Genomic DNA, 13,730 nt, shown 5'->3' on the forward strand with positions numbered 1-13,730 from the left:
GTGCCAGCCTGTTACCAGGGGTGGCGTTAAGGAATAACAGTGAAGGAAGGAGTCTGAGCACAGACCTTTGTAACCAGCAGCTGTGACAAATATGTATAAAATAAACACAAACAACTTCTCTCATTCAAATGAATCAGAATTTATTTACACAAGTGTTAAAAGATAAAACACTTTGGATAAATTCAGATGCCTAAACTACACATAAACAACAACTAACTAAACATTATACACAAACTTCAGATCATCTACCTGCAAATCTGGGTCCTCCCATTCGTCAGATCTGCATCCGCAGTGACGGAGCTAGTAAGACCCCCTGACAACCACCACCCCATACCGGTGGTGGTAGTGCAGTTTCACAGTTTGCAAACTACCAATACATAAAAGATTACAGCAAAAAGGAATAACAAAAAAAAAAAAAAAAAAGGAAGGGTGATATCAATGTTAGCAGCTGATTCTCTGTTTGCATGGATGCAACAGTGGTGGAGAATAAGAAGAGACATCAAGATGTCTGATCATCATCTCCATCTCCTGCCAACAGCAGTCTGCGCCAAGTAAACACATCTCCGCAGCCAGCTGTTCTTCTGGGCCGCTATTAGCACCTTACCTAAGCCAGGGATGTGTTTCGTTGAGTGGTTGTAGCTAGTAACGGAGACCCACGTCAACAATTCAGGCCCTGTAAGAACTACCCTGGACCCCAGTAACGGACATTATGTAGTAAAGTAAATCAGTCTACACAGACTAAGTGGGAGGTTACACGAGTAGGAAGATGCAATGAGCGACCACTGAAGGAGTGGTGAAACTCAAACTTATGAGGGGGAACCCAACACCACCAACTAATGTAAATTTCCACAAGAAAAATAACGCGTTTTATTTGTTTTTCCCCAGAATTCATTCTATTTTGGAAAAAATTCAATCTATCCCAGAATTTAACCGAAGTGAAGTGTTGCGGCCTTTGAACTGGACTGGGTATCAGTGCACTAAAATGCCGTGCAACGGTCCTTCAGTCTTCAACCGAAAAGTCACCATTTTTGGCCATCTTAGACAAAAGCTGGCTGTCTTGAAAGAATCGTGGAAAAATCAGTCATCGCAATACTGAATCAGGTGTCTCATCTTACAATACGAGTGATGCTACGACCACCATTACACTGGTCTTGAGACCAAAGACTGCCTGGTCTAATTTTCTTCCTGTGCCTGAAATCTTACAACTCGTTTACTGATGAGCCAGTTAAAACTTTAAATGACATTAATGCGACCAAGCGCAACTCCAGCCAATAAAATGATGCAACCGACAATATGCTGCATCAGGTCGTAGCTGCGACACAAAAGGGGGAACCACCGTGCAGTCCGATCACACTGTTCTTGACGTCTTACCCAAGACTGGGCAGATCCAAGTCATAAAGTGTGAGATGTAATGATTTTCGCCCCTTTAATAGTACTGTATTTTCCGCACTATAAGGCGCACCTAAAAGCCTTTAATTTTCTCAAAAACCGGCAGTGCGCTTTATAATGGGGTGCACCTTATATAGGATCATTACAGTCATTTCTGTGACTGTAGTCAGAGGGATTTTGGGTACTGTAGTTGATATTGCTAAAGTAACAGCGATAATGATGATTCCACAAAGGCAGGAATCGTCACAGACGTTCAAGACAACAGCAGCGATGCTGACTTGCATAATGGCAACTGTGACGAGACGAAGCAGGGACCATTGGATGCTGCACTGGCCCGGCCGTTCCATTCCAACACAGAAGAAGAAGATTCGGGGATTGGGAATGAACTGGAAAAGTTCTCCTCTGCGTTTGTTTTGGGAGTGAACGAAGTTTTCAGAAAGCTGGTCTTTATTTTGTTAATAAAGTTTGACCTACGGCACTTTTCTTCTTGGTTATCTTTTGCATTTCCTGTAGCGCAGCTCCATCAGGTAGATGCGTAACTCAACTCCAGCCACTATAGTACGGTATCTTACCATATATTCTGTGCGCCTTATAATGCAGCGTGCCTTATATATGAAGAGAGTTTTAAAATATGCCATTTTTTTGAAGATGCGCCATATAATACGACCGCCTTGTGGTGCAGAAAATACGGTATCAGTTTTTCTTATCTCACATTTTTCTTTTCCTTAAGTAAAGCACTTCAACCTTCTTGTATGGGACCTGTAAAGCAGTGGGGAGGTGTGCCGTAGGTGTGACAGAGAGTTCAAGGTGGGACTACATCAAAGATGGCCTTTGAGCCCCTTCTTGTTTGCTAAAGCGATGGACAAACTGACAGATAAGATTACACAGGAATCTCCATGGACTATGATGTTTGCAGATGATAATGTGATCTATAGTGAGAGCAGGTGGACATATGCCCCAGAAAAGAAGAATGAAGGTTAAACACACAAAGATAGAATACATGTGCGTGAAGGAGAGGAACCCAAGTGGAATGGCGAGACTACAGGGAGTAGAGATAAAGAAGGTACAGGATTTTAAAGGAGTTGGGGTCAAAGGTCCAGAGTTTGTTTGTTTTGTCAGTTTAGGTTCCCACCATCACTTATGGTCACGAGCTGTGGGTAGCACCTCCCTAGTAAGGTTTTCCGGGCACATCGCATGGGGAGGAGACCCTGGGGAAGACCCAACCTAGAGGGACTATGTCTCTCGCATGGCCTGGGAACCCCTTGGGATCCCCCCAGATGAGCTGGGCAAAGTGGCCAAAAGGCACCACAGTAAAAAGACTTGGCTAGAGGCTTGAATGGTTTCTGTGTCATCTGCCCTCATTACTGGAGGTGGTTTTAGTCATTTAAAATGTAAAACAGGAATGCTCATTTGAGCAAAGATCAGACAGTTTGATTGACAGGACAGATGATCAAAGGAGCAATGTTTTCACCATCATGACGAGGGCCGGGACAGAAGTACGGGTAGAGTTTCTCATTGAATGAGGAACCAGTGAAGGAGTAGATATGTGCTGCCTCGTCTACATCATAAAAGGAGACTACGCCCTCCTCATAATCCACAAACACCCCCACCTTCTCAGGATAAGGACTGGGAGACAGCTCAACTGGAGTATCGTCACCAGCTATGTAGTTATTTCCAATCCCCAGGAGTAGAATCCAGTAGCCATCCGTGGGACTTGGATAGACCTTTCCCTTTCTGTAGATCGACTCTCTGACAACTCCTACTATCCATTCATTCTTTCCTTTCACCTGAACCTCAAAGTAAAATCTGCCTGAAGAGAAACTCTGTTTTCCTAAAATATTAGAATACAGAGAGAATCTCTCTGGATTATCTGGAAGATTCTTCTCCACATCACCATGATAGACTTGTTTTCCATCATCAGACAGGACGAGTTCAGGATGTGCTGTATCAGGATCAAAAGTCACATCAACTTCATACTGCTGAACTCTCCTCAGCTCAGCTTCAGTGAGCAAGTTCTTCATTTTTTCTCTGAGTTTCTTCTCCAGCTGGTCCACAGCTCTCACCACAGTCCCCTCATATGAAGGTGGATGGACTCTGACCTCTGTCCAGTTCTTGGTGGGTGGAGCATCTTTCAGGGATGAGAATCTTTGGAGGAGAGGAAGGTGGTCTTCAGAGCGCGAGAGCTGCTCCACCTCAGATCTCCTCTTCCTCAGTTCAGAGATTTCCTGTTTGAGATCTTTGATGAAGTCTTCAGCCTGTTTCTCTATAGTTTTATGTTTTTCGTCCATCTCCTTAATGAACTCCTTCAAACCTCTCTCAACAGACTCCTTCAGATCAGTGAAAACCTTAACACCCCTTGCTTTCTCTTTGTCTGCAGCATCTTTACTGATCTTCGGCGACCCTTTGATCTCCTGAATCTTCCGCCGTCTGCTCTGGATCATCTGCTGAATTTCAGCGTCCGACTTCCCCAGCTCTGCCTTTTTAACCTCAAATTCTTCTGTCAGAGGAACAAACTCATGAGTCTTGTGGTCTAAAACAGAGCAGAGAGAGCAGACACATGTCTGGTCTGTCTTACAGAACAGGTCCAGAGGTTTGTCGTGCTTCGTACAAATCCTGTCCTCTAGGTTCTCCACAGGCTCCACCAGCTGATGTCTTTTCAGACGTGCAGCTTTCAAATGAGGCTCCAGGTGTGTCTTACAGTAGGAGGCCAGACACACCAGGCAGGACTTCAGGGCCTTCAGTCTGGTTCCAGTGCAGACGTCACAGGGAACTTCTCCTGGTTTAGCAGCATGTTTGTCTGAGTCCCCGCTGGATTTCTGTTGAGATTCACGTCTGAACTCAGAAACCATCTCCCTGATGAAGGTGTTGACTTCAAGTTCGGGTCTTTTACTGAACACCTTTTTACACATGGGACACTGATATGGAACCTTGACACTCCAATGTTTCGTGATGCAGGTTTTACAGTAGTTGTGTCCACATGGTGTGCTGACTGGATCAGTGAACACATCCAGACAGATGGAGCACAGGAACTGATCTTCACATCGCAAACTGCTGCCAGCAGACATATTGGCTCTCTGGAAAGAAAAGAAATGAGGGAAACATTCACTGAGACAAGCCGACATAATAAAGTGTATAAAGAGAAAAAACAACAACAACATATACATACTTATGTATGTATACAAAATCTGTGCACTGCCTGGATCGACTCCAATGAAGCCTACGACTCAATGTTACGCTCATGGATACTTCAATACTTGGAACTACTACACTCTTGGTCAACTTGACGCCGAGAGCCTTCATAGGGAACTCGATGGGGGGGACTGTTGAAAACTACTCTGAGGGGGTGACTCAAAGCCAACTGCACAAGTCAGCATCAAGGGTGGCATACACCAAGGAGATGTTCTGTTCTGCACAGACCTGAACCCTATCGGTCAGGTCATCACAAAGAGTGGCTATGGATACCGGCCCGAGCCGATTCCGAGACATTTCATTTTGAGTATCTGCCGATACAGTCCTGATCCGACTTTCGTGACACATTAAAAAGATGATCAAAAACAAATAGATCCAGGTTGTCCCCCATTTTTATTTTAATCATTTAGCATTTAAACAGTGCAGTTCTCCTCGAGGTAGTAATTATGGTGCAACTATTAACTAGTAAAAATAGTGCAAATTTAAACATACATTTTTTAATAAAAACAGTCGCTGAACTTGAAATACCCAGTAGGCATGTAAACAAATAAGCAAATAAAAGTGTCGTAAAGTAAGGCAGTAATGTGTTTTTTAGACTGTACTCTTACTTCTTATTGTCCTTTTAATTTGCCTTAAAAAATAAAACATTTGTGTTTGAAGTGACCTAGAATCTTCCTCGTGGTAGACAGGTGTACGCTGCCTGCGTGCACACGAAGTCGGCAAGAACATGCGAAAATGCGGACTGTTTTGAAGAGAGGCTGGCCGAGTGGGTGCAGTTATCTTCACATTTATGATGTGACATTGACATTGCACAGTGACAAACATGGGTGTCAAAACAGCGGGCGGCATATTAGCACTTCCTGGGTGCAAACACATAGTCGTGCTTGTTATGTCTGTGCTCGTCGGTAGTTGCAGGGCGAACACAGCGGTGATGGTACTGCTGGGGTGTTTTGTCCACATGATCTAATTTTTCGGTCTGTAATTGGTACCAAATGTACATTGGTTTTAATTTTTACAAGGTTATCTTGGTTAACGCCTCTATAACGCTGCACCTGGTGAACTGCAACCACTTCTATTTTGTTAGGCACCTGGCCAGAGTCGCCAATATCATGTAATCCTACAGTTTTAGAGTCGCTAATTACATAATGCAATCCTACAGTTTTGTTGGCAGGCGTTGGTCCTCGAGAAGCAGCAGAGAAGTGTGTTAAACTACAGCTCTGCATCCTGGCCTGGACCCTGCATTGTCAGGGGGAGTGTCTAATAACATTGGCCAGATTTCTAGACATAGGAGCTGCACCATCCCGGGTGGGATGAATGCCGTCCCTTCTAATCAGACCGGGCTTTCCCCAGAATGTCTCCCAGTTGTCAATAAAGTCCACGTCGTTTTCTGAACACCACTGAGACAACCAGCGGCGGAGCGAGAGCATGCGACTAAACATGTCATCGCTGGTCAGATTGGGGAGATTGGGGAGGGGACCAGAAAAACCTACGGAGTCCGACATGGTTTTGGCGTAGTTACACACCGAGACAATATTCATTTTAGTTACTTCCGACTGGCGAGTCTTTCCCTGACCCTGCACCCCAACCTGGGACTTGCTGATTGGGCCGGAGCTTCGGGAGCTGCGTGCTGGCCTGCGGTCCCCACCCCTGGTCATCCCGTTGCTGGCCCCCCTTCTCCTCCCTTTTCTCTCTCTGCAGGTGGTCGTGGGTGGCTTGTAGCTTGCATTACGGAGCACAAGTCTTTCCCTGACCCTGCACCCCAACCTGGGACTTGCTGATTGGGCCGGAGCTTCGGGAGCTGCGTGCTGGCCTGCGGTCCCCACCCCTGGTCATCCCGTTGCTGCTTCCACCTGCCTGCTGTGCTGTTGCCGTCCCTGACCCACCAGTCTGGCCCTCGGCAGGAGGGTCCCCCCTTATGAGCCTGGTCCTGCTCAAGGTTTATTCCCCCCTAAAAGGGGAGTTTTTCCTTGCCACTGTTTGGCTTAAGGTTTTTCTCCCACTAGGGGAGTTTTTACCTGCCATTGTTTATGTAATAACTGCTCGGGGGTCATGTTCTGGGTATGGGTCTCTGGAAAGCGTCTAGAGACAACTCTGTTGTATTAGACGCTATATAAATAAAATTTAATTGAATTGAAAATGATCAAACGTGTGAGCTGGATACAGAGGTTCTTCAGTCATCACTCGACCGACACCGACTTTGCTCCAGATATTTCTTTAAATTAATCTCCTGACGACAGGCTACAGCTCGATAGCTCGTCCCTGTCGCCACGTAGCGCAGGATGACGGCCAGCCACTCTGCTATGGTCTCGGCGTGTGTGGTTTTGAGCTGAATTAGCGGGACAATCCCATGTAACAAGTCGTCAAACGAAAGGGAAAAAATGCAGAAATATTGCAGCTGTTTCTCATCAATTGCCTGCATCAGCAAGAGGAACAAGCTTCCAGACTCCCGACGGCTCTGTTTGAACTGCCTGACAAACCATCTCCAATGGTGTAGTTTTCTTTACCGAGATCACAAGCAAAGATCTCCTCTTTATCCAGTGTTGCTGTTTTGTTTATTTATCAGTTATTCCAACAGCTGGTTTATTATACTACCACAAAATATTTTATTACTTTTATAACTCTGGCTCTGCATACTGCCCCCAATCGGTTATTGCCGACGCACTCTCCTCACGTGCTACGCGAGCGAGGTACACTCACAACGCAGCTGGTTGTGAACGCAAACCGAAGTGAACGTAGGCTCAAACAGCCAATATATTCGCCCCTTTAAAGGGGAATTAAAACCTACCTATCACCACATGGTCAAAACAGACAAAAATACTTTTTTTTTTTAAATCAAAACACCGAATTTATCGACATGGGAAAATTGACGTCGGTCATCGCAGTGAATGACGGTAACGGTAAATTTTCAGTTTATTGCTCAGACCTACAATGTAGACTAAATGTTGATATAGAGCCCATAAATTCAAATGTTTAAGCTATGAACACCAGGCTTTTTTATTGTTTTTTTCCCCCCTTCTTCTCACCCGTTTACTTTTTTGCCATGCCCACAATAATGAAGCTCCCTGGTGTACACACATGTAGTCTTTGTGGGTATGTGTTAGGGGTAGGCGATATGACGATATTAGATCGTGAAGGATTACAACGTGAAGACGATTTTTCAAACTGCAGAGATCGTGGGATCGTCTAATACACATTTTATAAATTGCAGTTCTATGCTTATGCAACGACTCAAAACGTATTGACATCGTCAACCTGACCGACCAATCATAGGGAATTACGGGCAGCTAGCGATTTCCTACCCGCCTCCTTGATGGTGTGTGTAGCAGTAGCGCATAGAGAGCGATGGCTGAAGCCAAACGGAGTTGGTTGCAAAAATAAATTCCACCTCAATTATATGGAATTGGTTCGGATTTTTTCGTAAGTGATAAAGCTCAAGCAAATGTTGTTTGAAAAGTTTGCAGGGAAACCTTTTGCATGTGGGGTTGTAACACCATGAATCTGTTTGAATCCCCTGATGAGGAAGCACCCCAAGTGATGGAAAGAGGTAAAAGAAGCTGTTACCTTTTATCTCGCAAAGGACATGGTACCATTAAAGCGTTAAAAGTAAAACGCTTGCTTAAAGTAGCTGACCCGCGGTACGAGCTGCCCAGCCGTAAATACATTTCCAAAAAAAAGATGTACTGTTAAAATTTTAGCAAAGGGTTTCAAGTTAATTAGGCTGTCAGAGTGCAATTAAATCTTTCAATTTAATGAACTTGAAAGAAAGATTTTCTACACAAACCAGTTTTCTATAAAGTTGAATACTGAACAGAATGTAAATAATAAGAATGAAAAAAACTGGCAAAACATAAAAATGGACAGACAAAACATCAGTTATTGAAACTGACAACTACAATCATTCAATATTTTTTTTCTGGGCCCATTTCTGCATTGACGACAATGGTACACTGCTATCCTAGTTTTTAAATAACATGTCGGACGGCTCTAAACCCAATTTAGCAGTCTCTAAATTATCATCACCCTCAGCAACATATATTGTCTGTTTTTTTCTTTCAATTAAACTTTTTTTTTTATTGTGATATGATATTTTTGCCATATCGCCCACCCCTAGTTTGTGTGTATACCATTGGAATATGACGCCCTTTCATGTGAAATGAAAAACGCCATAAAACTTATTGGTAGTAGGATTAGTGGCACACGAATATTTGCTTATCCTTTTTTTCTTCTAAATTTAAGACTTGAGTCACCCTGGTGTTCTCACCACTAACCCACTATGAACATTCAGAAATCAGCGCTTGCTATACAGCATTATGGTTAATCCCCGTTTAGGCCTGTTTGGAGGATAGGTTAGGTGGTTATCTGCAGCACAATACTGGAAGGCGGTGCGATCTTGATAAGGCTTGGTTTTAGTTTTCTAGTTAGACAGGGACTTTTTCCTGCTTTCTTATTTATTTATTTTTTTTTACTTATCTTAGAACACATTGTCCGATACCTGGAAGTCAGACCTGAATCGTTTTTTTGAGTAGGAACATAAAGGGAATTCATAAGCCAGTAGAGTGTTTGCACATGTAAAAACGTGAGGAAGTAATATCATATTTTCCACAAGAGACTCACTTACGATCGAGTGAATCCAGAAAGTTAAAGAAAGCTTGGATAAGGAAACTATTCTACTAAAAAAAATGATAGATCAAAAAGTATTCCATTCATCCCATCTCAGACCCTGTGTGGCTCATATGTCATTGTGAGTAGAAAATTGTACCAAAGTAACTTGGGTACAATGTATACAGACCTAACAAAATTAGTTAGATCACACCCTACACTGAATAGTAAGATCTCTAACGCTGGTGCACTTATGCAATCTTTCAGAGACACATACGTATTTTTTGGCCCTTGAAGGAAGCACAACCCAACTCCTTACCACTCCCTCTCCCCAGTTCAACACTCTTTTTCTAGCATTGACTTAATTACTGTAGATAGCAGAACACTCCCTATTGTCAAGGATTGTCGGTATAATAGCGTTGTTACTTCATAGTCCAGTACTGCTGGATATATGTTTTCCAGAGTGCATCAGCCCACACCAAACATGGCGGTCAATGACACATCTTAAGTTGTATCGGATAACTGGAACCACTTTTTAACACGCTGATAACATTCATTCTTTTAACTTATGATAAGAGGTTGCTGTCTGATTATATTTGTTTTTGTATTTTTCTGTTTAAGAGCTAAAGATGTGTGTCTTTTAATGGAAAAATGCAAAATAAAGTTACAAAAAATAAACAAATAATCTCAATGTCTGTATCAAGATGCTCATTTTTCTGTTTATCCCTCACATGACCACATTTACTGCGATAAATTTAAAACATAGATTTAGTAGTGTAATCACTGCTATAATAAAAGGAAGTCGAGGGAAAGCGAGGCCGGCAGAGCTCCGCCACCAGTCCCAAGAAAGCAGAATCACCGACCTTCAAGACGAAAATAAAAACAAAACCATCCTTTGATCAGAGTTTCCTGTTGGCATAGATGCTCCTCTACTGACCGTTACGTTTTCGTTCAAAATGAAGTTATTAACAAGTTAAACATAATTTACAGTTGTGTTGACGTTTTTACCCCTTAGTCAGAAAATAAATTATTATAGTTAAATGTACTTTAATTTCTTTATACATGCGTGTATTTCAGGCCAGATGTTGATCACAGAAGTGATTTATTGGAGAATTGTATGAAATGATCCATTTTATATAGTGTAATCCTTTTATTATGCACACACACCAACTGAAGTCTGACAAAAAGGGGAGCGGAGTGAAAAAAGATAAAAGCTCCCTTTCAGTCTGTTTAAATAAAGTTTATATTATTGCTATAACAATATTTAGTGCTCTCAGAGATGCTGTCTGAGCCCCTTCAGTGTCTGTCTTGCTTTTATCCTGAGGAAGTTTTCATTTCCTTCACGGTTTTAATAGATGTGAGGGATCAAAAGGGAAAAGTCAGATGTGAAACATTTAGGGCCTGATTTACTAAAGGTTTGCGTGCGTAAAAACGTGTGCAAACTTGACATCACCCGCAAAACAAAGTGCAAGCTGATCTACTAACAGCGTGCAAAGAGGACTGCGCCTCTCAAAAGAGCAACATAGCACACGCTATTCATTTAGTACTTTTGCCCTGATGAATAATCAATATGGGGCGTACCCGCCAGAAATCGCTAAATACTGGGAGGGGAAAATGCAAATATATCCATTTACCACACGAAATGAGATTTACCAAGCCTGAAAGTTTTTGCGGGGATTGTGATTGCGTCTGTATTTAATACGTTCGAAAGGAAGGTGCTAATCTGCCCAGCATTACGCAGGGATGCTTGTTGGTGCCTGATTTGAGGACTGGGGTGGGGATGGCTCAACTTGTGGTGAGGATTCTCCACATGCAAAAGGAGAAATATTTTATTTGAATGTTAAATCGAGTATTATTCAGCAAAAGGTTGCCACAGGAGGCACATTCATTTTTTTATTTGTGATAATAAATAAATCACGTGTTTTCATGGAGAAAAAAGTGTTTCTCATTGTGCGCCTATACTTGTTCTGCAGTTGTCATACCCCGGTGTTGTGCCGTATTCAGCACCCCTGCCGTGAAAAGCACCCCCTCGTCTGACAAAAATTATATTCTCATTCTGTGTCACGTTCTGTTTAGCGTCCAGTTTTGTGTTAATGATTCATGTTTAAATGCGCTCATGGATTCCACAATAGTCATACTTTCCCACAATCACAGTCACAGATAACAAAAATCGGGTAAATGGTTATTGATGTCATTAATTAATAGCCTGCTTACTGTGTTGTCTTCCATAATATTTGTAAATATATATAATATAAACTCCTAAGTATGTGTTTGTGTGAGTGTGCATATATAAATATATTGAAGTGTCAGTGTGTTGTTTTTTTTCTTGGTCTACTTATCATTGAATATACGAGGGGGTGCTTTTCACGGCAGGGGTGCTGAATACGGCACAACAATTTGCCTCTTCCACTAGTATCTCTAACTCCAACTCGTCAAATTTCATTTTGCGCTTGCGACTATATCCTGCTTTCCATCCAGACTCTCCATGGCGCAAAGTTTGCGCCGCAAACCGTAAGACGCGCAACACCTCATTTAAATACTGCTGTTTGCACCTGTTATCAATTGCGCACGCAATCTTAGTTGATCACCCGCAAAACACACAACAACAGCACGTGCAAACTTTTTGAGTGCACACGCAATTTACTCTTTATTTAGGATCTTGGTAAATCGGGCCTTTAGTCTTTTAGTTTGACTTCATAAATGGTTCTGGTTCGGAACGGCCACCAAACTAGACAGGCACAGACTGCAGCGGACTATTAAATCTGAAAAGAGGATAGTTGGGACTAATCTCCCATCTATCCAAGACCTGTACCGGTCCAGGACCAGGAAACAGGACCTGCACCGGTCCAAGAAAAGGGGAGGTAGCATCTCTGCAGACCCCTCACACCCAGGACACAGTCTGTGTGAACTCCTCCCCTCTGGATGGAGCTACAGAGCTCTGTAGCCAAAACCTCCAGACACAGAGACAGTTTCTTCCCCCAAGCTGTTGCTCTGATGAACTCTCATCACTCAGAGAGTCTCAGAGTAATCAATCACTGTGCAATAATAAAATAATAATAACAGTAATTATAATAACACAATCATATGCTGTAACAATGCACCTTCCAATAATCATATCTACCTCATTCTGCTGCACCTTCCACTTTTTAAAAATTGTATATTTAATAAGAGCTGTCCTTTGTCTATTACCTATTTACTGTAGAGTGAGCAATAACCATATCAAATTCCATGTCTTGTCTGGCCTGACCAAATAAACGTGATTCTGATTCTAAATATGTGGACAGTTCTCTAGAAACACAAGCGGTATATGTATGTAAATAAACGTATTTATGCAGTGCTTTCACTTAACAACTTTATCTTCAACAAAATTAAACCAAAATCTGTCTTTAGACTCGTTCTCCAGTAGAACTACAATCTGTCGCCACTGCCGTTTACTCTGCAGTCACAGGGTGCGACGTAACGCCTGATTTATGGTTCCGCGTTACACCAACGCAGACCCTACGGTGTAGGTTCTGCGTCGTTTTAACGCGGAACCATAAATCAGGCTTAACACCTACTCTCACGACAATGCTTTAACGCTGCTAGTGTCCCTCAAACACGTCGCTCCTGGACCACTACAGCACGCTTTATGTCCCTCAAACACGTCGCTCCTGGACCACTACAGCACGCTTTATGTCCCTGAAACACGTCTCTCCTGGACCATTACAGCACTCTTTATGTCCCTGAAACACGTCAGTCCTGTGACTGTCCCTCCAGACTTATGCCGCGTTCCATTTACCTCGGAAGTGGGGATTTCCCAGTTCCCAGTCGGAATTTTCAACTGGAACGCCCCTCGAAGTGGGATTTCCCACTGGGAAAGTGGGAGAGTCTTCACCACCCCCGAGTTAACATTCCAAGATGGCTGCCCCGGTTGTAAACAGTAGAAGAGAGCTCCGTAAAAATTCGTAGCACTTCATTCTAGTTTTGGTCACACTAAATCAATCGTATACAAGTATTGTTCGGCATATATATGCTGCTATAGTGTAATTTACATTTTTCATGTGGTATATGCGAACTACAAACTTGTTTTCCTACTTTGTAACTGGAACGCTGATAACTCGGCTATGACCAGTTCCGAGTTCCGACTTCCGAGGTAAATGGAACGCAGCATTATTACTACCCGAAACCCACGAGGACACGCCGCAGCTCCCCCCAACTATTCCTCCATCTGCACTCTCAAACCAGTCAGATTCAGAAACATTTAACAAAAATAGTTGATCTTTTGTCACCCCGCTGACTGAAATACAGTAAATGATTTCTTACCAGCGTGTCCGAGCCGCAGTAGTCGGGAGTGGGGAGTTTCCTCTCCTCTCCGCGGCAGCGACGCTCCACTTCCTGGTCCGCTGCTGCCTCGCCCACAGGTGTGTTCCTGGTCACGTGACTTCCCCTGCAACCCAGCCTGCTGGACACGTGGCTTTACCTGATTTGATGTGTGACTTTTTTTAAAATTTTATTTAACATTTGCAAACAGTACAATGATAACAAAACTTCACATTATGCAATTTCACGTTGAA

At 43.0% G+C, this 13,730-nt stretch overlaps 1 protein-coding gene across 2 annotated transcripts; it reads right to left on the reverse strand.

The window, feature by feature from the left end:
- Nucleotides 1–13,489, reverse strand: LOC133446212 (E3 ubiquitin-protein ligase TRIM39-like). Of its 2 annotated transcripts, none has more exons than XM_061724167.1 (2): nt 13,480–13,489; nt 1–4,463 (listed from the first exon to the last, which is right to left on the reverse strand). In XM_061724167.1, the coding sequence occupies exon 2, from the start codon at nt 4,452–4,454 to the stop codon at nt 2,811–2,813; it is 1,644 nt and encodes a 547-aa protein (XP_061580151.1). In that variant the 5' UTR covers nt 4,455–4,463; nt 13,480–13,489; the 3' UTR covers nt 1–2,810. The 2 variants fall into 2 exon arrangements, with proteins under 2 accessions (XP_061580151.1, XP_061580159.1); XM_061724175.1 differs by lacking the exon at nt 13,480–13,489 and adding an exon at nt 4,556–4,830.
- Between the last annotated feature and the right edge of the window lie 241 nt (nt 13,490–13,730).

The sequence above is a fragment of the Cololabis saira genome, chromosome 1 (genome assembly GCF_033807715.1).
Source record: "Cololabis saira isolate AMF1-May2022 chromosome 1, fColSai1.1, whole genome shotgun sequence".
NCBI lineage: Eukaryota > Metazoa > Chordata > Actinopteri > Beloniformes > Belonidae > Cololabis > Cololabis saira.

What these genes read in the sequence shown, in the direction of transcription:
- LOC133446212 (XM_061724167.1), bottom strand. Translation starts at nt 4,454, where the DNA reads ATGTCTGCTGGCAGCAGTTTGCGATGTGAAGATCAGTTCCTGTGCTCC.